This window comes from Equus caballus, chromosome 2 (assembly GCF_041296265.1).
Source record: "Equus caballus isolate H_3958 breed thoroughbred chromosome 2, TB-T2T, whole genome shotgun sequence".
In the NCBI taxonomy this organism is placed as follows: domain Eukaryota; kingdom Metazoa; phylum Chordata; class Mammalia; order Perissodactyla; family Equidae; genus Equus; species Equus caballus.
This window is the reverse complement of record NC_091685.1, coordinates 35,613,797-35,639,973: the sequence shown is the minus strand read 5'-3', so window position 1 is coordinate 35,639,973 and position 26,177 is coordinate 35,613,797. Positions and strand designations below refer to the sequence as shown.

Sequence of the window (26,177 nt, the reverse complement as noted above, 5' to 3'; positions counted from 1 at the left end):
TCTCTCTAGGGCAGACTTTTTTAATACACAACTTTGTGAGGCACCCCAATATGTCAGACAGACGAAAGGGGAGCGGCTCTGGCTAAAGAATGGGTTGGGGACCCTGCACCTCCATCTCTGAGGTGCCCCCAAGTTCAAAGGCCGCCCCTGCCACTTACTGGCTGGGTGATGTGTTTCCACTTCCTGACCTCTCCAAGCCTCTGTTCCATCATCTGTCAAAGGGGGACAACGTTAGAACTTATCTCACCAGTGAAGATGAAATAAGACGAAAGATGTGCCTGTAACCGAGTAAAACCTCCACCAATGTCCCCGCTACAACAATGATTATTATCGACTCCCTCCCGCACAGCCGCCCTCGGATCCCGGGCTCTGCTGGACACAGCTTGGGCACCACCCCTTGAGACGTCCCCCAGAGGGCCTGTCACTTGGAGCATCCTCTAACTCTGAAGTTCTCAGCACCCCGGACACAGCGACTCCATGGGTCTCTTACTTGGCGATGCTGCCTTGGGGTGGTGGGAAACTGTGCCCGTGCCGCCTTCCCTGTGGTGTGGTGACAGCCCAGAGGGAGCGGGCAGCAGCCCCTCTTGTCCCCTCTCCACCCCTCAGGTCTCCCTCCTTCACTATGTCTCACCTCTGGCATTCACAACCGCAACGCTCGCGACTTTAATCGCCTCCATTGTCTGCTCCACGCCGGGTAATCTTGGCTTGGAACACATGTTAACAAATGGGCGAAGTTTTATCGGGAGCCGGGCGCCCCTCCCACTTTGTCAGATAAGATGCTCTCGCTTCCTGGGCTCGTCCTTGGGAATCGATCCGGGTGTCGCGTTGATGGCAGGTGGGGGGGGAGGGGTGATCCTGGGGGGCTGCAGGGGCCCGACGAAGGCCCCCCATGGGTTCTGCTGCTTCCCCTGCTGGCTAGGGGTCCCCCCGAGACCCTGTAAGCTGCAGGGCAGGGGGAAGGCTGGCGTTGATTCTGGGTTCGAATCCCACCTCTGCCTCTTCCTAAGCACGTGGCTGTGGTGATTGTATCACGAGCCACTTCCCTTCTCTGGGTCTTGATCAGCTCGATACAAAGTAAGAACAACGCCACCTGCCTCTCAGAGTGAGGTTCAATGAGATTCTGGACACGACATTATCTGGGGCTTAGTGGGCAGACCGTGGTCCTGGTTGCTTTCTTACTGGCATCAGTTTTCTAGAGCTGGCGTAACAAAGTGGCGTATGACAGCAGACGTGTATTCTCTCGCAGTTCTGGAGGCTCGAAGGGCTGTGCTCCCTCCAAAGGCGCTAGGGGAGGGTCCTTCCTGCCTCTTCCAGCTTCTGCTGTTGCCGGCCGTCCTTGGCTCGTGGCTGCGTCACTCCCATCTCTGCCTCCACCGTTGCGTGGCGCCTCCCTCTGTGCATCTCTCTCTCTTTGTCCAAGTTTCCCTCTTCTTATAAGGACATTAGTCATACTGGATTAGGGCCCATCCTCATCTTCACTTGATTATATTGGCAAAGACACTATTCCTGAAAAAGGTCACATTCACAGGGGTTGTGATGTATGTATCTTTTTGGGGGACACGGTTCACCCCACAATACCACCCTTTGGCCAAGCCCTCCTAACTCGAGTAGTCGGCGTCATCATCACCCTTGGAAGCAGGCTTGGTCACTAAGTTTCCCCTGCTCGGCGGGTCACGTGCCTTATGTCGTCTCTCTTATGGCAGCTCCCTGAGGGGTGTGCTGTTATGGGGTCCCCAACTTCCCTCTACTGCCACCTCCTGATCTAAGCCAGGGGTGGGTGTGTAAGCAGATAATAGTGTTTACATGAGATGGGGGCTGTGCCAGAGAGATGAGTGTTTGTGGAAGCAAACATGCAGTGTCCCTTCCACACTAAGGGGAAGTGACATCAGGAAGCTCTCGAGGGACCAACTGAGCTGAGCCCGGAAGGATGCAGAAGGATGAGAAGGGCCGTCTGGGCAGAGGGGACAGCATGAGCAAAGGGCAGGAGGAAGGAATGCTCTTCAGCTGCCCTGGGGCCGGCGGGCAGCCCTGGGAGGCCGGGTCAGGGACTAAGTATGTGCTGGGGGAGGATGGAGCTCCTTGGAGACGAGGCTCTGAGGGGCAGCTGGACTGACACCTGGAGGAGCCAAGCTGAGGAGGACAGCCTTGAGCCTGTGGGCACTGGGGAGCCAGTGAAGGTTGTGGAGCAGGGAAAACGGTGAGTCAGAACTGTGGCTCAGAGGGCTAGTCCAGCAGCAAGAGCATTTTAAGGTTTTTGCTGAAGAGAAGGCTTTCCCTCCTAGGGACACAATTGTCGCTGGAATTTTAAAGAGCTAGAGAAGTCTGTCAACCAGAAATTTCTCAGCAAGGTCTTCAGCCCAGCTGGGCAGACGGCAACTACGTAGCCTTGAGGTTCTGATCCCGATTCCTTCTTCTCATTGACTGTGGACATCAGATTTGGCCCAGGATATCCAGGGTCTGGGACCCAGCTCTTCTCGCTCCTCAGGGAAACAGCAAGGGGATCGGTATGCCTGGGGCCTGGCCACCTTCCCCCAGCCGGGACATGAGGATCCGTCCTTTTGCACCGGCACCCCTCCCCAACCCCACTCCCAAGATTTTAACTTTTCCATCCAACTCTAAGCTTTCCTGGTAGAGCCTTCCGGAAATCAGCCGTGAGAGGGCTCCAAAGGCCCAGCATCCCTTTCTGTGCCCTGTAAGTAGGAAGTGGAACCATTTATTTCTGCCCTCTAATCTTGATTAAACCCACCTGCAAATGAGCCAGATGTTAAATCTGTGCCCTCAGTCCTCTCTCCCTCCGTGACCCTCCTCTCTCTCTCCTCGCCCCAAGAGTGGCCAATTTAGCCCAGGAAGGCCCTGAACGATTGGAAAATTCCACTCGGGCCTGCCCGGCTCGTTTCCCCCCACCGAGCGCCCTGCCACCTCCTGACAGTTTCACTTTTACCTCTATTTACTTCCTGGAAAGTACATAAGATTTCTATCATGTACTTTCCTAATGTCAATTTTCCCATGATGAGAAAAAGGCTGTAAACACCCATATTCTCATAAGCCTGTTCCAGCTCTCCACGTATTCAGAGCAGACGAGCGATGCCGTCTTGCACTCCTGGGGTCGGCGGAGGCTGGCACAGGAAGTCGGCCCAAGGCGAACCCTAGGAGCTGGGACTCACGGGGTTCCCTTTATCGTTCGCTGGGTGACCACGTCCACTACATTTCGATGGCCCTTCTTCCATTCCTAAACTGGTCTAGCTATTTCTGATTGGTGCCATCAAAACCTGCTAGACTAGTAAGTCCAGAGAACGGACAGACACCAAAAATGGGCCCCAGGGAGGGCATGGAGCATGCACCCCGCAAGTCCTCGTCACACCAGGGAGAGGCACCTTGGGCCTGGCCTGCTGGCCCCACGCTGGGTTGGGCTCTGGGGGAGGGACAACACCCCTGATGCTCTATGGGACTCTAGGGGCCTTGGGAAGGAACAGGATGCAGTGGGCCAGCAGTGTGACAGTGGGATTTGAAGCCCCTGGGTTTCTGGGTGGGTGGGCATTCTCTGGAGGACATCAGATGTCGTTTACCCAGAGGACTAGAGACCTCAGGCTCCCTCCTGCAGGGCCCAGGGTTGAGAGGCTAACTGGGGGAGGCTCCAGGCACCCAGCGATGAGCTGGCCTGTGTCTCCTCAACTGTGAGCCCCACAAGCGCGGGGACACGGCTGGCTCTCCCTCTGGCCCTGGATAAATAGTTGTTGAATGAATGAATAAATGAATGAATGAATATCCTTCAGTCTGGGCTGAAGGCTTTGCAGGCCAAGAGGTAAAATGGAAGGTATTATGTGGGTACTTACATAATCATTTAAAAATGTAAAAAGCCTTTTTAGCTGGTGGGCCCTACAGAAACAGGTGAAGGGGCAGGATTTGACCCTGGGGGCCGCAGCTTGGCGAGCGCTGCTCTAAGCCTTGTTTCCTTCATCAGTAAGTTGTGAGCATCCCTTGTCTCGGTGGTTGTGGAGAGTCCATACCCACTACAAGTTTGTTTAGAATGGACTGAGGCTGGAGATGGGATGTGAGAGGATTCCCGAGAGCTCCCTCTCTGAGCTAGTCCGGCAAAGCTTTAGATTATTGTGGTCCTGGGGCTCTGGACTGAATGTTGTGTTCCCCCCGAACTCATAAGTTGAAATCTTAACCCCCAAGGTGATGGTGTTAGGAGGTGGGCCTTTGGGAGGTGATTAGGTCATGAAGGTGGAGACCTCAGGAATGGATTGGTGCCCTTATAAAAGAGACCCACAGAGCTGCCTAACCCCTGTCCTCGCAAAGACACGCCCACCCTTGACCAGGGAGCCGCCTCACCAGACACCGAATCTGCCAGCGCCCGGATCTCGGACTTCCCAGCCTCCGGGACTGTGAGAAATCAATTTCTATTGTTTATAAGCTACGCCATCTAAGGTATTGTTATAGCAGTGGAAAGTGACTAAGACCAAAATAAATAAGGTCATGAGCACCTTTAAACTAATCAGATTAGAGAGCCAGTTCCGGAAACCCAAGAACCAATCAAAAAACATCCTTGAAATTCTCTTCCTCTAGAACCACTTTTGGTCCCCAAATCTCTATCAGTCGGGGTTCTCCAGAGAAACAGGATAGCAGCGTGTATATAAACAGAATATATATGTGCATATATATGATTTTATTATGGAGGCTGAGAGCCCCTTGATCTGCTGTCTTCCAGCTGGGGACTCAGGAGAGCTGGTGGTGATGGAATTTAGTCTGAGCCCAAAGGCTTAAGAAGCTGAGGACCCGACGGTGTAACCCCAGTGTGGGGGCAGGAAGCATGAGATGGGGCGTCCCAGCTCAAGAGTGAGGCAGTCCCTCCTCTCTCTGCCTTTGGTTTTACCCAGGCCCTCAGTGGGTCGGGTGAGGCCCACCCTCATGGGCGGGCACACTCGCCAGTCCAATGCTAATCTCATCCAGAAATGCCCGCACAGACACCCCCGGAAGCAGCGTTTAATCCCGGCCCCCATGACCCACTCAAGTTGACCCATCAAATGACCCCTCGTGACCCAGTGGAGGGGACGTTGCATTTACACATCGGTGATACCAGCATCATGGAGTCCCACTAAACAGTTGGTGGAGAGAGAGGGCGGGGGGGGGGGGAGAGAATTTCAAATATTAACAGTGACTTTCTCCGAGAGGAGGTTTACAGAAGGGGATTCTTTTTTTCTTTACAATTACTTGTATTACTTTTTATTTTCTACAATAAACGTATATTGCTGTTGAAATCACCAAAGGCACAAGTCATTAAAGATAAAGATGTCAGTATAAGCTGGGCTGCGTGTCTCCTTCCGGAGCCCAGTGGGAGGCTGCCTTCTCCGTGGAGAAACCGTCCTGATCATCTGGGGAGTGCTCGCCATCCAGGTCTTTCCCCGACTCCCTCTTATTCCTGCTGACAAGGAGAAGGACGGTGAAGGGGGCTCTGAGGAGTGAAGCTTGGGGAGCTCCTTGTTGGGGGGGCGTTATCACGGGGCTGAGCTTTGGAAATAAAATGCGGAGCCCCGGGCGGTAGCAGGGAGATGCTGCCCGGGCATGTTGATTCCAAGCTTCACTGAAACCCTAGAGTCTCTCATTGAACCCCGGGGACAGCTGACTCCAGGTGGGGCTCAAGGTGACCTGAACGAAGGGTTCTAATCAAAACGTGGTCCCGAATCAGTTAGAGAAAACCATGACGGTAACTGTCAAGGCTTAGAGAGAAAGGGACGGAATCCCACCTGGGGGTTCTTTTAGCAGCTCGCTCTGGAAGGTGATCTGTTTCCGTGTTGAAGAAGGGTTGTGTGAGTTTGTCGTTTTCCTTAAAGCGGTAGACGGTGCCTGACGCAATGCCTTGCTCCTCGTGGGCGCCATAAAATGTCAGCAGTTCCCAGATACGGTTCCCGGTGCTGGGGACACTCAGTGAAGAAAACAGATGAAGTCCATCCCCTCCCCGGGCTGACATCCTGGTCAGGGGGGTGGGAGGGTACATAACTGGTAACAAACAAACAGATACATTTAAAATATAGTGTCAGGCAGAGAAATAGTGTTATAAAAAATAAAGCCATTTTAGGGCTACAGGGAGAAGTTAGGTGGGAATTTTAGAGAATTTTGGACTGGGTGGTCAAGGAAGGCCTCTCTGGGACATGATGGTGAGCAGAGATTAAAAGGAAATGAGTAGGCAAGCCATGTGCACAGCTGGGACGAGGGTGTTCTGGGAAGAAGAAAGTCAGTGCAAAGGCCCTGAGGTAGGGATGGCTTGCAGTGTTTAGGGAAGAGCAAAGAGGCAGCGTGATGGGAGCTACCTGAGGGCTCAGAGTGGAGGAATGACGTGACCTGATTGACGCTTCAAAAGGATCATCCCCGGCTGCTGTGATCTCAGATAAACGTGCTTTATTAGTCCTCTCTGGATGCGTTAACAAATTATCACAAACTCAGCAGCTTAGAACAGCACCCATTTCTTAATCTGTAGGTCCTGATGGACTAGGCTCCGTTCTCTGCTCTGGCTCTCATGAGGTCAAAACCAGCTGGGTGTTGGCCGACTGGGCTCTCATCTGGAGGCCTTGGGCAAGAATCCAATTCCAAACTCATCCGGGTTTTTGCAGAATTCACTTCCTTGTGGGTGGAGGACGGGGGTCCTTGTTTACTTGCTGGCTGTCATTGGAGGTCACTCTCTGCTCCTATAGGCTGCCCGCATTTCTTCTTCACAGCCGGCCAGGGCGTGCTGAGTCCTTCTCGGACCTCGACTCTCTTGGACCTACACGCACGTGCTGTGTGGGTGAGCTTGGTTTGTGGGAAAGCTGTTCGGGTACGTGCAAGTCTCTTTAACATGGAACTTGAAAATCTGGAGTTACAAAGTCAAGTCGGCAAGACCAGTCTCCATTACACTCTTTCGGAGCATTTATTAAGCACTTCTATTTTCCTAAGAGTGTTGTGTATTATGGAAAGATTTAAAATAAAAAAAAAAAAAAAACAGAAAATTTCATCTCACCAGGGAGCGAAGACTAATGACGCAGAAAGCTAGCAGTGGACTTGGCAAAACACAAGGGCACTCGGTGCAAAAGGATGCAAAATTGGGAAGAACGTGGCAGGGGGTGTGATGCTGTCTCCCACCACACAAACTCGTGGCCAGATGCCTGACACAGCAACTAGCAGGTGTTTCGGGAGTATTTGTCCAGTAAGTGAGCAAGTGCATGAATCAGTGTGCTTCAGTTTTCCTACCTGAAAAATAGACATCAGCCTCCCCACAGGCTTGTGGGAAGATCAGATGTAGAAGGATGTGTACACCTGAAAAAGCAAAGCATGTTCAAATGTCATGTCATTTATTTGGGGAGTGTCAGAGACAGGCTCCGACGTGCCCCTAGGAGAGAGATGGGGGAAGAGTGTCCATATCGAAGGCAAATAAGTTGCCAACATTCTTAAGGGCACCCGAATGCCCCCCGGAGGAAGAGCAAGGGTCCCAGGGGGCTGGGTGGACACGCTAAGGCAAGCTTTGTCTTCTTCATAACCCAGCAGAGGGCTTCCCTGCCTGGAGCTGGCCAAAAGCGGAAGTCAGTTCCCCTGGGAAGAAGGAGGTTGACCAGCTGTCCCTTGGGTCTAGGATTAATATTTTAATGACAACAAGAGGCTTTATTTATAATATCCCCAAACTAGAAACCACCTAAATGTCCCTCAATGGTGGAACAGATAAACGAATTGTGGTATTTCATACAACAGAATGCTACCCAGGACATTTTCTTTTCTTTTTTTTTTTTTTTTTAAAGATTTTTAAAAATTTTTTTCCTTTTTCTCCCCAAAGCCCCCCGGTACATAGTTGTATATTCTTCGTTGTGGGTCCTTCTAGTTGTGGCATGTGGGACACTGCCTCAGCGTGGTTTGATGAGCAGTGCCATGTCCGCGCCCAGGATTCGAACCAACGAAACACTGGGCCGCCTGCAGCGGAAAGTGTGAACTTAACCACTCAGCCACGGGGCCAGCCCCAGGACATTTTCTTTTTAAGCACAAACTACTATAAATGCAACATATGGATGAATGTCAAACACATCGTGCCGAGAACAAGTAGCCGGAAACGAAAGGGCTCGTCTTGCCTGATTCTATTTACGTGAGGGTCAAGAAGGACCGAAGCCAATCGATGATGGAGAAGCCAGAACAGAGGTTAGCCTGGGGGTGGGGGCTGGTGACGGGTGAGGGCACAAGGGAACTTTCTGGGGCGCTGGGAGCGTTCTGTATTTTGACTTGGGTGGTGTTACATGGGTGTGTCATATGTAAAAATACATCGAGTTGTTCACTTGAGATTTGTACACTTTGCTGTAAATAATCCCTATAAAAAGGAATAAAATGGCTCCAGCAGCGGTAGCATCAGCCACGTATGGAGCCATACATTAGCACCGTACATGTGTCGTCTCCAACTTGCGAGGTGGCATCAGGAGTCCTACCTAATGGGTAAAAAGCCTGAAGCTTCATATTCCACCAGCACAGACTTAGGACGTGGTGGAGCAGGTTTGCAACCCGTTTCACGGCCGGAAAGGCTGGCTGGTCCGCCAGCACACAGTAGGCTCACCATCTTTTCTAAGTTGAACAATAACTGTCCGGTTGCTGGAGTGTGCCCCGCCCTGTTCGTGAATTCTTTGTCCCTGGTGACAAACTGGCCCAGACGTGGTCCCTGCACGCCCCACCTAGAGGCCCCCTGCCCTTCTGTCTTCACCAGGAAACAGAAGCCTGGAGCCCTGCAAGATGGAATGGAAGTCCTCCTGCTCACCCCGCCCAGCCCCTCCACTCAATAAGACATCTACAATCTGTCCCTTGGCCTCCGGCAGGAAGAAGTTAGATGGTGAGCGAATGAGGCCCAAAGAGCCCTCGGGTGACAAGCAGGCACTCTATAACCAAACAACTGTAATAGGCTGATGTGTATCTTGTGGGACGTGCGCAGTTAATAAAGTATTAATATGAAGACTGGATTGCTTCTCCCGCCAAGCAGGCAGAGTGAGATTAGCAAGGAAGGAGGCGTGGAGTGCTCCCCGGGGAGGAGGGAGCCCTGAAGACTCTCCTTTGTGAGCCGGGCCTCCTGTGCCTTGCAGAATAAATGCACTCTGCCACGGGTGGCCATAAAAGAACTTTCTCCTAGGATTCTGGCATCACGAGATAGAAATAGTTTCCAGAGGTCAGGAAAGATGCTCTGATGGAGTGAGTTGATCCATTTCAGCGGTAAAGAAGTTTGAGTGGAAGTCGGGCGTTAGGCACAACTGGTGCTGGCCAATGTAGAGGGAGAATCTCTCATCAATCTACCTTCTCAGCTGCAGACGGCTGGTCCTGATTTGGATGTTCTCTCTGTCTCCCATGCCTGGGATCCACGCACATCCGTACCTTCTAGAAGTTGTTTTCCTCCCTTTTCTGCAGGATTTCTCAACATTGGTACTATTAACATTTGGGCCCCGAGCATTCTTGGCTGTGGGGGACCAGCCTCTGCAATGTAGGACGTTTGGCAGCATCCTTGACCTGTACCCGATAGACGCCAAGTAGCAAACCCCGCACCAGTTGTGACAACCAAAAATGTCTCCAGATCTTGCCAAATGTCCCCTGGGGGCAAAAATCGCCCCTGGTTGAGACCACTCTGCTTTACTGGGCTATTTCTAACGGCTGCTAGAGTAGAGATGCAAAATCTCCCTGGACCAGGAAGGCTGCTACCCTGATGGGCGAGCTGCCCGGCTTGAAGAGTCAGAACTCAGGGCTTCGATTCTGCGAAATGAGCCCATTGCCTAATTTCTCAGTGGGAAAACTCTGTCACATGAGTTTATTTAAAACGGACGCAGATCTGGAGCGCGAAGCCACACTTCCCTCGCATCATCTCTTAAAATAATAGGTTGAAGGAAACAGAATCGTTACTGAGCAAATTCCCTCTGCAAATTTCCAGGCCCCTTGGTACCAAAGTAAGGAAACCCAATCTAGTGCGGGTTGCCTTTTTGAGAGAAAAATAAAAGACCAAAAAATTAAGGATTCCTTTATTGTGCCTTTAGCTTCTGAGCCCAGAAATTAATTCTTATATGCTAAAGGACTTCTGTGTTTATGAGGCATTATTATTTAATGTGGGCCTATTTTAAATTGTAATTTTTTTCATTAAGTTGCCTCGTTTTACTGATTAAGACCAGTTTATAACCTAGCCTAGACTGGGTTCTAGTAATAACTATTTTTCTTTTAAAATATTCCTTAATAACCTTTCATCCATATTTTAAATTTTATTCTGAGTCGGAGAGGCCTTCCTGTTGCTCACCAATCTGTGCTCGTGATTCTGAGTGATGCTGGAGGAGGCAGGGCTGCCAGGCCCCCATGCGCCCTGCTTCAGAAATCTCCGTAGAGGAATGAAAACAGCGTCGGCTACTGACTTCTCGGCCTCTGTGCTCCTGAGGCTTATCTGAAACAGCCCACAGAAAATGGGCCGTTGCCCCCAAGCTTTCTAGCAAACTCCGTAAAGCAGTCTTGTTGGGAGAAGAGGATCGAGGGCACGGAGAAGGGGGGTGGCGAGGCAGAGGAGTGACGGCCAGGCTCTCCATGTCAGCACTGTCCCCACGTGCCAGGCACCGCATTAAGCTCTTTGCCTGACCACCCCTGCGTCTGCCTCCTCGACCTCGCCCAGCCCTGAGAGGTAAGGATAATTATCTCCATTGGGCAGAGCTGGAAACTGAGGCTCGGAGCAATGAAACGGCTTACCCAGGATCACAGGGCTGGCCTGTGGCAGAGTCAGAAGTTGTCCCCAGGTCTGTCTGGTTCCCAAGCCCAAGGTCATAACCTCTCGGCACCAGTGGTCCCTGACAAACCTCATACAAAGAAGGAGGCCAACTTTTCCTATCACTTGTCTGCTTTTCACATCTCTTTCCCCTCTATTTGCTCATCTTAGCATCACCACTGCCTTGAGAAATAAGTACTATGAGCCCCTTTTTCAGATGAGAGATGGGGAGGGCCTTGACCTCTTGTCCATGGGAGAATGAGGGCTCTACCCAGATCCTTGGCTTCAAGCTCTGGGGCTGTTGCCTTTTCTTCTTGCTACTGCCTGTGGGTTTCCCATTGTTGGCTGCACAGCCAGCCCTGATCCGGGGGCCCTGGCCCCAGGGAGGGCACTGCAGAGATGGTCGTGGCTGGTCAGGGCATCTCACGGGCATCCCGCATCGCATCACTCTCTCATCCTCTTCCCTCCCAGCAGTGCCAGCTGTTTCTTGGGTGCTGGACTGACCCAGGGATAAGGAAATGGTGATTCCCCTCACCTGCCCTCAAGGACACGGAAAATTCCAGAGGGTGACAGCAGGCTGTCAGATAAAAGACGGTCGGAGACAAGACAGTGGTGTGGTAGAAGGGTCACAGAACTATGCTTCAGGAGACCTGGGTCCTGGTCTTAAATTGCCTGTTAATTGTCTCTATGACCTTGGCCAAGCCCCTTCCCTTCTGTGGGTCTCAGTTTACCCATCTGTATAAGAAAGGGTTTCAACTCCAGATCACGAAGCCCATTTCCCCCTGATACTCTGTGATGAGCAATCCGACTCCGTGACGGTGTAGCTGGATCCACTGATTAATTTTGTTGCTTATTCATTTATCTACCTGTTCACTTTTTTCGCCAAGGCTCTACTGAGTACCTACTATGCGGTATGTTAGTGGAAGGTATCAGTAGAAAGCTGCCTTAACAAAGCACCCCAAAAGCTCAGTGACTTAACATAACAACCTTTTATTGCTCACTCATCTCACTGTCCATGGGGAACCGTGGGAGGACATTGCTCGCTGCTGTCATTCAAGTACTCAGGTTCTTTCCATCTTATGGCTCTGCCCTCCTCCCAGTCCTCAGAGCCGTCTCCATCCAGGTGGCAGATGGAGAGAAGGTGTGTGGAGGAGGACGGCATGGGAGGGTTCTAGGGCCAGGCCTGGAAACCATATTCCCCTGGCTAGGATTGAGCCACATGGCCCCCCAAACAGCAAGGGAGGCTGAGAAATGTGGTCTAGCTGAGTACTTGGGAGGAAACGGAAGTGGGGTTTGGGGAGCACACATACAGCACAGAGCAGGCACTTTGTGTAAGACAGAGGGAAGACAGCTTCAGACCCCAGGTGAGGGAGCCTGGGACAAGCAGAAGAATATGAGGGTCCAGATGGGGACGTGATTGGCAGGTCCAGCATCTGCATCCTGCAGGCACCTATGCCCTTAGCCTATTGTCAACCAGTGACATGCTGCCTCCTGCAGCTTTTCCCCGATCCCTTCACCTTCCCTTGCAGACATCTCAGAGGCAGGAGGGCTGACTGAACACGTCCTGCTCTTCTCTGGCCTCAGTGTCTCCCATCCATAAACTGGGAAGAAAAACGACCCACGCTGGCTCTCCAGGGAACCAGAGATGCATCAGGTGTCTGCAAAGGACCACAGAACAGCCTTCCCAAACCTTCTTATTAATAGTATAGCCACATCATTATCAATAATGAAACACAAATTAATAATAAATAAACAAACTGAAGATAAATAATACATATGTCATGAATAATACATTAACACTACAAGGCTTTTGAGTATCTATTGCCTCTGACAGAGGGGAATTTGATTAGCTGGCTAGAGATCACAGAGGGGGAGTATTTCAGAGGAGCCTGAGAGGCTGGGACAGGGGACAGGCTCCCAAAAGCAGCAGGCACGTCTCTCTGTAACGGCTGCAAAATGTTTGAGGTCCCTGGTGACCCAGAGCTGAGCTGACTTTCTGCTGGGGGAGGTGAGAGCCAGGAGTGAGGGTGGGCCCCCCTCCCCCGTTAGGTGTTCTTCCATGGCCCAAATTTAGGGAGGGAAATTCATAGCTCAATAAGGCAAGAAACATCCAGCCCCGAGAGAAATGGACATGCTGACTGTGGCTAGGCCAGCTGAAGCTATCTGTAGAATTTACTCGTTCATCCATGGATTCATTCATTCACTCATTTATTCAATAAATATGCCTTCAGTGCCAACAGTGCGGCCAGCAGCGTGCTGAGCGCTAAGAATGCAGTTACTAAGATGTGATTTGGCCCTCCAGGGGCTCACGGTCCATGGTGGTGGCACACAGACTGGTAAAAAGGGGGTGTAACCACACAATGTGTTACAGCTACAGCAGATGCTATGAGAGTGGTGCTCATCCAGGTTTGGGGGAGCTGGGTGTGGGGTATGTGAAGCTGGGGTGTGTGTCAGGAACGGCCTCTGGGGTAAAGCATGCCTCAGCTAAGATCTGAAGGGTATGTCAGAGCGAGGGTGGTAAAGTGATGGTAGGTGTTCCGGGCAGAAGGTTGGCAGGTGCACAGACCCAACAGCCGGACATCATTCAGGATGCCTGAGGCTCAGCACGCAAAAGGCAGAGAGGACAAGAGATGAGCTGAGGAGGAGGCAGGCCGTGGGTGTGAGGGGAGGGGTGTGGACTTCATCCCAAAGGAAGCTGGGAGACCAAGAAGGATTTGACTCCAGGGTGTGACATTGTACACTGGACTGCAGCGTCATCCACACTGGTCCAGGGCTACACGGCTCACCAAGTCCTGCCACATGCGGGGTTCGTGTGTTGATTCATTCATTACTTCATTCGTGCGGTTCACAGCCTGAGCACCCGCCGTGTGCCAGCCCACATCCAGGGAGCTAGAGATGCACACACCAGCTCCCTCACCTTAAGAAGCCCCCGTGACGGTGGAGACACACGCAAGAACCATATGTTATATTATAATGCAATGTGGATGGGCTGTGATTGAGATGTTTACAAGGGGCTATGAGCGCAGAAGCGGGAGTTGCAGACTCATATAAATCAAGGAAGGAGTGACTGTTGCAGTGAAGCTGGAAGGATGTGAGCCAATTTCTCTAGGTGAGCTCAGAGGAGAAGGGCATTCCGGGGAGAAGAAACAGCGCAGGCTCCAAGAGGGACCTGAGGGGGTCTGGAAGGGCTGGTGGGTGGGTTGTGAGGGGCACAAACACGTACTAGACTGATTGAGTCTGAGCAGCCAAGAGAGGCAAGGTCCTTAGGGGCTGCATTGGCCGTGGCAGAGTCTGAATTTGATCCCGAATTGGAAGGCAATGGGGTGGGGAAATTGAATGGCATTAACCAGAGAGCCGGCGTCATCACATTTGCTTTTTAGAAATATCATCGAGGCTCCAGTGTGGTGGGTACACTGGAGGAACAAGGTGGAGACTGGAGACCAGCAAGCTGGCGGTCCAGGGTTCTGAGAGGGACTGTAAGGGCCCAAACCAAGGCGGGATTGGTGCGGGGCAGAGAGAGTTTTGAGAGCTATTTGAGAGGAAGAATTGATCCATCTTAGAGACAGATGAGCTGTTAGCTTCCCCACTTGGCTCACAGGCTTTCTTTTCTTAAAAGGCCCCCTCCACCCCCGGCCCCACCTCTCACCCCGGTTTCTGCCAACAAGGAGGCGACGGCTGGGAGTGCCTGTTAACCCAGCATGGAAGGGCGTGTTTCACAGAACCCTCGTACCTGCCTGAAAGATGTGGTTGCCGTAATTGGTTTGTTGTAATGATATTTATTACGATAGTAATTACACGGTGTGGTGAGCCCAGGGAGGCTGCCAGGAGCGCTACGCTGTGGTACTTATCGTCATGAGGTGGGGTGACTCTTTTCTTCGTGAGTGCTGGTGCATGGAGCTCCTGTTACCACGTGGGGATAAATCCCAAACCCACAGAAGGGGGAGGGTGGCACGAGGAATTTACGTGACCCTGACGCCCACGGTCCACCCCAGAGGGGCCTTAAATCCAGTTGGTGGGGCTGCTGCCACGGCCCGACGGTCTGCCCCAGGTCAAGTCTTGGTGTGATCCAAGCTGGTTCTCCCAGGAAAGAAGGTCCTTGAGTTCCCGGCACCACTTCTGCACTTGCGGACGCAGAAGAGAGTGAGACCCCGTTCCTGCCCTCAGGGAGCACCCAGTCTGATGGCAGCCACAGCCCCTGCCCTTTGATAGAAAGATGGCTGCCTATTGTTTTTGATTCTTCTCTAGTTGCTTTGTATCAATAAGTGATGCTTGGGCCACCCAAGACAGGCACTGCTGGGCCAAGGAAACTGTCCAGAGCCAAGTCCAGAGGATGGTACTGCAGGGCTGAAATGGAACAAATGCACCGATCCAGCCTCAGATCTCTCGCAGACCCAGGAGAGTTCAGACACATCTTCCTGGCCTTCCCAGCATCCTCTGCTGCTTTGAATCTGAAAATGGCCTCGACTGTCAGCTATTCTGCTGCCCCCTGTGGTGGTGTTGTGTCCTGCTGGTCTCACCTGGTGTCTGACCCCACTGCATCTGAGCAAGATTTCTTGTGTATCTCCAGGCACCTAAGCCCCCTACCCACCCCTGTGTTCAGCTTCTCCACTTGGAAGGAAGGGGCAGGGGGCTCCTGTGGGATGGCGGAAGAGTACTGGCTTCAAAATCAAAGGACCCGCCTGCCAAGCCTGGTTCTGTGTGTTGGTGAGGAAGTCATTCTGAATCTCTGAGCCCCAGTCTCCTCACCTGGAAAATGGGGACACTCCCCCAGGGTTGCTATGGTGATCAATGAGATAATAATTACAGGTATCCTTTGAAAATTGCCAAGCGCTGATCAAATATTTATTTGCTCACTTTTTCATTCATTCAGTACATCTTTGTTGAGCTCCTATTAAGTGCCAGGCACTGTTCTAGTTTCCAGGGATAAAGGAGTGATTAAAAACACAAAGTCAAGGAATTCTGGTTATTGTGACACGGAGCAAAGGCAGCCTGCGTTTGTCTTCTGCTAATTCAACTATGAGACCTGGACAGAATGTGTGGACTCCTATTTGAAAAGCCTGAAATGTAAATACTAGCAGGCAGTTTGGGGAATAACACCAGCATTCAACTTACAACTGAGGGAATTAATATAAACAAGACCTGGAATCTCATAAAGTAGCACCTAAAATGTGCGAGATACAAATGAAAATTGCTCGACATACAAAGAACCAGGAAAATCTCAATTCACATGGGGAGAGACAATCAATGGACTCCAAGGATGAGAGGGCTCCTCTGTTGGAATTATCGGACATTAAAGTAGATATCATAAACATGCTTGGACAAGTAATCGCAAATAGTCTTAAAACAAATACTAAAAAAGAAAGCCTCAGCAAAGAAATAGAAGATGTAAAGAAGAACCAAATGGAAATTTTAGAACTGAAAAATGCAAAAACTGAAATAAAAAACTCACTGGATAGACTCAGTAGCAGGATTGAAATGATGGAGGAAAGAGTCAGTGAACCTGAAGATAAATCAGTAGAAATTATCCAATCTGAACACCAAGAAAAAAATCGAAACACACACGGTCTCTGCTCTCAGGGAACTTACACTCTAGTTGGATGTATGTGAGGGGTTATCAACAGACAATAAACAAATAAATATGTATCAGGCAGTAATAAATGTTTAAAAAAGAATAAAGCAGGGTAAAGAGTTAGAGAATGACTGGGATGCTATTTCCTATGGGATAGTTAGAAAAGACCACTCCAAATAGGTGACATTTGAGCAGAGAAAGAATTGAGGGGTTGAGCCATGTGGGTATCTGGGAAAGATTGTTCTGGAAGGTGGGAGCAGCTAGTGCAAAGGCCCTGAGGTGAGGCTATGCTTGCAGTGCTCAGGGTTCAGCAGGGTTCATTGCGTGTGGGTGGAGTGAATGAGGGAGACAGTGAGGGGAGATGAAATCAGGGAGGCGGGCGGGGGCAACAAGTTAGGAGGCATTGCAGTAGACCAGCAACAAATGAGGCTGGCTGGGCCCAGGGAGGCGGCCATGGAGGGGTGAGGGAGTTGGATCCAGGATACACTTTCTAGAGTCTGCAGGCCTTGTGGGTGCTCCCTGAGCTCAGGAGAGAGAGGGGGAAACATCTCTTCAGGCTTGGATCTGTTCACTGAGATGCCTGAAGACATCCACGTGGTGCAGGGGGCAGCAACATGGCGCCCCATCGTGGCAGGGGTTCTTAATGAGCCTGCTGCAAGGTGTCCGGTTACCTCTGTCGGCGGCAAGGCTCCTGGGAGGAGCGAGGGAGACAGACCCCAGCTCAGCACTGTGTTCCCAGGAGAATCAGGACTCTGTACAGGATGCAGCATAGCTCCATCCCCTGACGCTGAGCCTGCCCGTCCTGGCAGTCGCCCACCGTTTCCTGCTCCAGGGCCCTGCCATATGGTGGGTCAGCAGGTGCTGCTACCTGTGGTTTCTGCTGTCTCTGTTCACAGCTTCTGCTGCCTGTATGGTCCAGCTCTAGCCACTGCACTCTCTGCTGACTCACTCCTTATGTCCTATATCCTACCATCTCTGATGGGGCATCTACTCACCACCCGGGGCCAGCATCCTCTGTTGGGTGAGTTCTCCGGCCTGGCCTCCATGAGAGGCCGCTGGAGACACCAAGGTGCCCGAACACCGGTCCAAGCAGATGTGGTCAGAGAGGCAGTTTCAGAAGGCACCTGAGGTCATGGGGACCCTCGGCTTGGGCGCCTAGGACAAGGCCCACAGGGAGGAGGTGCTTCCAGGAGGGTCCTGCTGGGAACCCCACCCGCTCTCATTATGGAACGGTCCGGGCAGTGGGCGGGGTTATGTCTTTCCTTCCTTCAACGCGTGCTGGGATGCAGGCGCTGTTCTAGGCACGTGGTAACACGGCACACAGAAGTGGTTCATGGCCTTGTGCAGTGGTGACTGTCCATGGAAAACGTCATCACAAGTAACGCTCAGTGTCCTCAGGGGTAGGCGAGGGGAGGGGTGCTTTGGGGACAATGATAGTCAGGGAGTCCGGGAGAGTTTTCTTGAGGAAGTGAGATGTCCACTAATCCTTGAAGGATGAGCAGCAGTTACTCAAGCAAAGAGTGAGGGCTTGGGACCAAGGGGACAGCCCATGCTGGGGCCCAGGGTGGGAGAGAAGGCTGCCCCGAGGGAGAGGTAGGAGGCAGCAGACCCTGTTCGGGGGTGAGAGCCGGGAGGTGCCGGAGGTGCTGGAGAGCTCGGCCCAGGCTGGGTCACCCCAGGGAGGATTGGCAATGTTTTCTCTGGAGCAATGAGAAGGCCTGAGGTGTTTTAGAAAAATCCCTCTGGCTGCTGGTGGAGGGTGACTGAAGGGCGTGAACGGATGCAGGAAGTCTGGGACAAATCCTGATCCCACAAGGTACCTCCCTAACCACAGCCACCGCTGCCCACGGAGCCCCCACGGGGAGTCAGGAACCAGGGAGAAGGTTAGCATCCCCTCACTGGTCCTTACAGCTGGTTGAGGGAGGTGTGGTTGCTCTGACTGTTGAAACAGGTGGAGGTTTAAGAGACCTCCCAGGGCCGTCCGCGGGCTAGGGTGCGATTGCAGTTAGGGTGACCAGTTTGTTCCAGTTCGCCTGTTTTAGCATTGAAAGCCCTCATCCAAGGAAACCCCTTGGTCCCAGGAAGATTGAGACTTCTGGTCACCCTAAGACGGTTGACGTCCCTTTCATTACGTCAAGGCGGGCCCGTACCCCTCCCATGGAAACCCTCGCTGACTCCCATCCACCCAGCGGGCCAGACGTGAGCCGGGTGTCTAGAAACGCCCCCTGTGAGCCGGGAAAGGGGCGAGGAGCGATGCTGGGATATTGCGAGGCGAGTTTCCGGATAGAGGAGCTATTTATCATCACCTCATTGGGAGGGCTCGTGGCTCCTATATATTGCCTGCAATTTTGCTAAATGTGTCTTAACAGGAGTGGCGTAAGTGCTGTCAGAGATAGAGGGGAGAGTGATGCTGCCGGTCGGGATAATGAACTGCTTAGTTAAGATGAATCCGTCTCTGCTCCTGATCCTGCTCCTCAATACCGCGCCTGGGGGGGGCTCGAGCATCCAGGCTGATTGCCGGCAAATTTAATGCCGAGAAAGACGGAGCCCCGTCTGTAGCTGGCGGCTGATTAATTGGGGGATTCGCTTCTCGGAGAAACAGCATTGAGTCGTACCGCGAACGAAGGTGGCAAGATTCAGGCTCAGTTAACATCTGACATGAGATTGATTGGAGCTGGAAGGCCCTAAAAGTCCAGTTCACCCCTCATTTTAGAGACGAGGAAACTGAGGCCCAGAGAGAGGGACCACCTGCCTGAGGTCCCAGCACACAGACCTCTGGTGCTCTTTCCACTGTACTCACTGCTTCCCGGCTGGTGGATGAGCCCATCTCCCCTACCCCTGCCTGTTCAGCTGGCCCTCCGCCACCAGGCTTGCCGGGGTCCCGACAGCAGGGGGTCTTCTTGGCTCTTCTCTCTCTGGTTTTCTGTCCTCTGCCTTGCAGGGACAATTCCGCTTGGGTCTCCCGGCTCTGATCCCAGGCCAGGTGGGACACCTGGCTGGTCATCTCTGAATCTTCTACTCCCTGACCAGCTTCTAGTTGTCAGACCCCGCCCTTCCCACCCCTATCCCGGACCATCCTTCCTCAACTGACCGTGGGAGGTGGGAGGGAGGAGAGGTCTGGGGGCCGGGAAGCATGGGGCTGCTTCACCCTGCTCAGGGCGCCCACCTGTGAGGGCGGGGCACATGGCGAACCACACCCTAGGATGTGCTTCACCGCGTTGGACCCTGTGATTGTTCCCACGTCCACATTATGCACGGGGAAACTGAGTCCCACGGAGGCCACACAACTTGCCCAGGTCACTACTGAGTGGTAGAGGGAGGAACTTGAACCGGATAACTGACTTCAGATTTGTTGGAGGCGTGTGGGTGGGAGAAGCAAGGAAGGCGAGGCAGGGCATTTTCAGAGAAAGAACAGGAATTCGAAAGATGATGGAATTTTGTGAAATAGGAGCTGGAGGAATGTCAGTCGGACCTGGAGGAGAACTTTTCCATTTTTCTTTTGCAAAGAACTCCTTGGCCACGAACCCCTGCTGGCCCCTCTCCTGTGTGTATCTGTGTCTGGGAAGGTGAGTTCTCACCTGGGAGCCAGGTGTTGACCACCACTGACGCAATCCTCACCTGGCACATCTGTCAGAAAATCGCCCTGCCTCCCGCCTTCCCCCTCCCTACCCCGCCAGCGGCCCTGCCTCCAGACCTGAGGCTCAGAGCCCACACGTGGCCTGAGGCTTGTCCTGGCCTCAGATAGGAAAGGCCCGGGGAGCCTGCAGCTCATTGCGAGGCTCTGATCTCCAGCCCTGAGGGGCCGTGGGGTCTCCCCTCTGCCCACCATCCCTCGCTCGGGCCTGATCTCACCCCCAGACCTGTCTGCTTGCAGTCTGCATGGCTCGGTGTGCAGCTCCAGGTCTGCTCCTCCAGCCCCTGCCTCGGCTCCCGGGCCCCGTCTGAGAGCCAGGCCTCGAATGAAGATGCAGTCAATGGAGAGGCGAATCGGGGGGCTACCCCCGAATTCCCACGTGACCTCTGCAAGTCACATGACTGCTCCGGGTGGTAGCAAAGGGTAGTGGAAAGAGATTGGCTTCGGCGTCTGACAGATCTGGATTTAAGTCCTGGCTTTGCTGCTTACATGGGGGTGGTATTGAGCAGGGCGCCGCGCCGCCCTGCACGGCCGTTCCTCCTCTGTGACAGAAGCATTCAAGGGGGCCACGAGGAGGAGGCTGCCTGCATGCACGGATGCTCAAAAAGGAGCACGGGTGTTCCTATGTTCCTGCCCCAGCGGTATTAACAGAACTCGCGTTCCAGGAGAGGCAGGTGTGCAAACAGACAATTAGGCTCCAGTGGGACACACTGCAAGGGCGGCATCTTACGCGGCGTGCACAGGTTGTTGTGGGAGCTGATGAAAAACTGGGAGCGAAAGTGCTGGGAACACTAGAAAGTGCCACGTGCCCAGGAAGGAGGGTCTAGTCCTCAGAGCCGAGGCCTGCTGCCCGCTCTGCAGCCCGGAGCCCGCTCCGTCAACTCCAGAGGGGCTGAGAAGAGGAGGACCCCCAGCTCGGAGCATTCCACCCCCATCCCCACCCTCTGTGGCTCCAGCTAGGGGACCTGGGGAATGGGACCCATAGTCACTTCTGCCTCAGCTGAGGAAGACGTGTCCTAACGTTCTTCTAAAGGACTCTAGCAGGGTGGGGACTAGGGGGAGGCAAGCGGGACTCAGGGTCCTGCAGCGGGAGTCAGCGCCCCCTTACATTTGGCGCCCTAGACATCTTACTTGCCTCACTCTCGCCCCAGCCCAGGTTCCGGTCTTTCAAGATGCTCAGCCAAACCTGGGCTCCAGAGTGTACAAAGTTACGAAAAAATGTCCCACCGTGGCCCAAGTTTGGAGCATCACAGAGCGCTCTGAACACAGTCCAGCTTCAGGGCCTTTGCGCGTGTGATGTCCTCTATGTGGAATGCTCTCCTTCTAGATGCCCACGTGGCTCACACTTTCCTTTATTCTGGCCTCCTCAGAGAGGCCTCCCGGACCAGCCTGTCCAAAGCAGCCCTGATTTATTTTTCTTCATTACACTATCGTCACCTGACATAGCTGCCATCCTTTGTTTATTTGATTATCGTCTCCTCTGCTGGAAGACCAGCTCCATGACGGTGGACTTGCTTATTCTCACTGTTGCATCCCCACTGCCTAGAACAGTGCCTGGTCCTGAACAAATGCTCAATAAATATTTTTTATGCATGAAGGCAGGACAGGAAGAAGGAAGGAGAGAAAGGTTCTGAGAAGTCTCAAAGGGAAGGAATGTGTTTAATTTTGTTTAGCCCAATATTTCTCACATTTAGCTGATAACAGAAGCCTTGTTGCCTGAAACGTTTATTAGAAGCTCCCGATTCTGTACACACTCTGGGAAAAGCTGTCTCAGATGTCAGAACCACCCACTCGTGCACCCAGCTTCTAATTTTCCTCCTCCTGTGTCCCAGGGACCCCTCTCTCAGATGTGCAGTGGGCTGCTCCCTGCTCTCACCCGGGCAGGCCCCTGTGCATCCCGTCGCCTTAGACATCTGCTACACCTGTGGTGCCCCTAACACTGTCACTAGTTCCCAGCGCTCCAGCCATCCCTGCCAACCCCCACCGCGCTCACACCTGTAATTCCCCCATGGCTTGCCAACAAACGGTGACCCCACAAGCTGGCACCTCCATCCCCCCTGCCCGCCTCCCATGCCAGCACCATCTGCACCCACCGTGGACTGGCTGGAAGATTGATGCCTCTGAGAGAGTGTCCTTCCTGCCTCCTTCCGGGGGCGGCCCTTCTCTGGTCTTGAGCTCCTCAGCCATCTGGACTGATGATGCCCACTCTTAGCGGTACCTTCAAAGCTGAGATCTGCCAGAGAGGGCAGCTCCACTGGAAAAGTGAGCCAGGGGCTCAGCCCAAGGCTGGGACCGGGTCCTAGACTCCTGCCACGGCCCCCCAGTAACACACCGCCTCCTCCCCAGGGCTGGACGTGAAATGTCTGCTGGCTCTTTCCTCCTCTCCCATCATTAAAGAGGCTGTACAGAGCATGGGGGTCAAAATGGAACAGAAGGTCTGGGTTTGAACCCAAGCTCTGCCACTTACAGCTGTGTGCTCTTGGCAGGTTGCTTCACCTCTCTGTTTCTCCATGGAAAGTGAGGATAATATTTATTCCTCTCCCAGGATTGTCGTGCCAGTTGCATGAGTGAGTGTGTCTTAAGCACTGAGCCCAGCGGTGGCCTCAGAGTGGGTGCCATGGAAACAGGAGCCCTTGTTACCATTTCACACTCGGCTTGGCCTGCCTCAGGGTCCTTTCTCGATGGGGTTCATCCCCTTGTGGGTGGCCTCCTTGTTTGTCGTGGCTTGGGACCCAGCTGGGCTGGGGACTTCCCTGGTCAGCCAGGCTGGGCCAGGTTTCCCCTTTCCCCTCCCACAGCCCCCCACCTCCCTCCTACATCACCCTGGCCCACTGAGTGTGAACATGTGGTGAACCTGTCCCCCCACTGTGCGCTCCTGGAGAATGGGACTATGTTCAAGCCACCCTGCTTCCTGGATCCCAGCCCGGGGCCTACTCAGAGCAGGTGGCAGCAAACTTTGGGGCTGAATGAGTGAGGAAAGGACACAGAAGGTTTGCCTGTCCAGTTAGCTCCAGTTGCTGCTCTCATGGACCCCTTGGGCTCCCTGCACACCTGTCCTCTGGCCTAAGTTAGAGGCCGCCTAGGGGCAAGCCCCATTCCTTACCCCTCACCTGGGCACTGGGACCTGAAGCTCGGACCACGCAGGTCGAGTCTGACTCCAGCTTCCAAATTGATGCTTCCAAGGTTGATTCTTATTTGTTTTGTTTTTTTTTCTGGAGTGTTGTAACCATTAAGTTCCAGGCAGGGGTCAGGCCCCTGGGCTCGATCCGCTCAGGTTGCCTGCACAATTGAAATCCCCGAACCCATCCTGGCTAGTTTTCTCATTAAGACGATTGGACTGGATTGATCCATTAGATCAATGGCTGGACATCAGCTGGTGGGAAACAAAACAATGAGCCTGGACAATCGGCTCAAGAATGAGCTCCCCTGCCGAGCTGCAGTGGGCGCCCCGCCCCTTGGACTGGGGTTCTGGAGGCAGAGGAGTGGGTCGGAGGCCTGGCCAGGCTGGACTTTGGTGTGGAGGTAGCAGTGCTCCCCAGGGGTGGCTGCAGGGCAAGAGTCCCAGCTCCTGGGGGCTGGGAGGTTTTCCCAGGGGCAGCTGGGGGCGAGCGGCATCATCTGGGCATTGCAGAGGTTTGAGACCCCTTTCCAGGCAGCTGGCCCACCCTTCCCCTCTCCCTCCACTACCATCACCAGTGCCATGGCCAAGGGGGGAACTACGTCTCCCTCTGGGTGGCAGGGTGTGTGTGATGGGAGATTTGGGGGGTTCAGGAAGCAAGCAACAGTATCTCAGGGTTCTCTTCCCTTCTTCTCTCCGGGAGTAATTTGGTTATGAGGCTGGGAGTGGAGGGGTCTGGGCACCTGGAATGCCATATCCCAATGTGGGCTTCACGCGACCCTGGCTGCGTAGGCTCCTGGTGGGGTTTGAGGGATGGCCAAGGGGCCGATGGTCAGGGAGGTTTGGAAACACTAGCTCAAAGGCATTTCAGTGAGTTCCTTTCCTGCAGGGCTTACTCACCCACGAATGTCGCGACTCTCTAAAGGGGGGTTGGAGGGGCCGTGTTTGACCACAGGCCCGTTTCTCTGGGATATCCTGTAGAAATACATCGGGGCACTTCCTCCAAGTGCCAGCAGGTCCTATTTTCATGGGAAAATTCCTCCCAAGAAATGTTTTCAGGTTGGAGGGCAACGTGGGAGCCAAAGAGCTTCCCAGAGAGGCAGACGTCAATGGGAAGGAAGAAGAGGTCAACGGAGCCCCACTCAGGCCCACAGCCACCCATCACGCAGACTACCGCGTGAACAGCGCCCCCCACGGTTGCGTCCACTCTCTCCCCCACCCCGCCCCGATCAGCCCCACCCTGCTCCTGATCAGCTCGTGCCCTCACTGTCCCTTTCTCCTTTCTTCCACAGCCTACTTGACTGTCAACATTGAGCCCCTCCCACCCGTGGTGGCCGGAGACGCCGTGACCTTGAAGTGTAACTTCAAGACGGATGGTCGCATGCGTGAGATCGTGTGGTACCGGGTAAGTTGCTGCCACTGTCCCCTCTGCGCCCACGGCCAGGGCTGAGGGTGAAGTCCCCAGACCACCTCTGGAGACCCTCACAGGCTTGGCTATGGCCTCAGCCCTAACCCAGACCCCAGCTGCCCTGTGCCCTCTGCCGGGTCCCTGTCTTCTGCCGAAACCTCCTCAAAGTCCGCTTTGCCCAGCCTTGTGTTCTGCCCTCAGAATCTATCTTGTTCTTTGTGTCCCTGACGTGACCCTGTGCTCAGAAAGCCCCACTAGTACCAAATATGAGTCACTAAGGACCCTGCGGACCCTACAGCAGTGTCCCAACGAAGGAATGTGGAAGGATGGCATTTTGGGTGTAGTCTTTGGGTCGTGTTTTTGGTAGGGGAGAGAGAAGGACAGGACAGCCTCCTACCTTCTTCAAAACCAGATTACGGAGAAAGCCTGCCTCCTATTCTATTGCGTATAGGGCTAGTCCTGGCCTGACACCCTGAGTTTAGGGCTGAGGTGCGATGTTGTTAGAGATGTGCAGATGCCCACCTGCCCAGGGCCCAGGTGTTGGCAATAGGAGGACCAGCTGTGGGTCTTAGGCACAAGCGTTGGCCTTTTCAGCCACTGATGGAAACCTTCGTGTGTCTGGACCGAGCATCCCAGCCTGGTCTCCCTTTGCCACAAGGGAGTGGAAGGTGGCCAGGCTCAGAAGAAGGTCCAGTTGTCTCTGACGTTCTTCTTGCAATCCTGTGCTCAAGTCTGCACAGCACAAGGTACCGCCATGTGGGGAATGGGGTAGGCGGAGAGCTCCCCTTCCCTGATGTAAAACAGGGGCTGGCAAGATTATTCCGAGAGGCCCAGATAGTAAATATTTCCCTCTCTGGGGACCATATGCTCCTTGTGGCAACTACTCAGCTCCGCTGTTGTAGGTGGGAAAACAGCCACAGACAGTGTGTCAGAGGAAGGGCGTGGCCGGGTTCCAGTAAAACTTTATTCAAGGGTGCCGAAACTCAAATCTCCTATAATTTTTATGTGTCGCAAAATGTTCTTCTTCTTTATTTTTTTCAACCGTTAGAAAAGGTGAAACATCATCCTTGGCTCGTAGGTCGTACAAAACCAGGCTGTGGGCTGACTGGTCCACTGGCCATGGTTTGCCAACCCCTGATCGAAAACAACACTTCTCTAACCCTTGCAAGCTGCGTCCCCCTTTCTTCAGACGAAACCAATGGATGACGCAGTCAAACGGAGCTGCTCTGGATGGAGGGTGGAGGAGAGGGGTGGGGGACGGGGCGGGCACAGCCTCGTGATCCTGGCACTGACTCCTTTTCTCCTTCATGCTGTACCACATCCGCGTGCTGTGCATGGAAACCCGGGGTCACAGGGCCGCGCTGGGGCACACTCACCATTCGCAGGCTTGGCTCAGAGCTGCACTCCTCAATCTCCTTCTCGCTCTTGGTCCAGACTTGCTTTGAACCACCCTGTCCTTGCTGTTGTCTTGCATTCTTGGTCTTGGAGTCAGCATTTGCTGGTTGTCGCGGCTATTTCATTGGCTGTGACCTGAGCTCCTTTTAACCCAAATCTTTGTCCTCCATCTTAGTATGGTAGCCCCTCCCCCTTAGAATCAGCTCTAGGGTCCTCCACCCCAGCTCTTGTGGCAGTCTGTGACACCGCAGGTGTGGACCTAACATTTGGCACCCCGCGGGGCCCCAGCTTTAGATGAGGTTTCTATCCTGGATAGATCAGCGGGCC

The 26,177-nt window shown here is 53.4% G+C and overlaps 1 protein-coding gene across 10 annotated transcripts in view; it reads left to right on the top strand.

Annotated features, from left to right (window-relative positions):
* The window catches only part of IGSF21 (immunoglobin superfamily member 21), a 242,185-nt gene that overhangs the window by 78,312 nt on the left and 137,696 nt on the right, over positions 1 to 26,177 (top strand). For all 10 annotated transcript variants that reach the window (XM_070252282.1, XM_070252290.1, XM_023635625.2 and 7 more), the window contains exon 2: positions 24,340 to 24,452. In XM_070252282.1, the coding sequence (XP_070108383.1) occupies positions 24,429 to 24,452 (24 nt within the window). In that variant the 5' untranslated portion in view covers positions 24,340 to 24,428. The remainder of the gene's footprint in view (positions 1 to 24,339; positions 24,453 to 26,177) is intronic.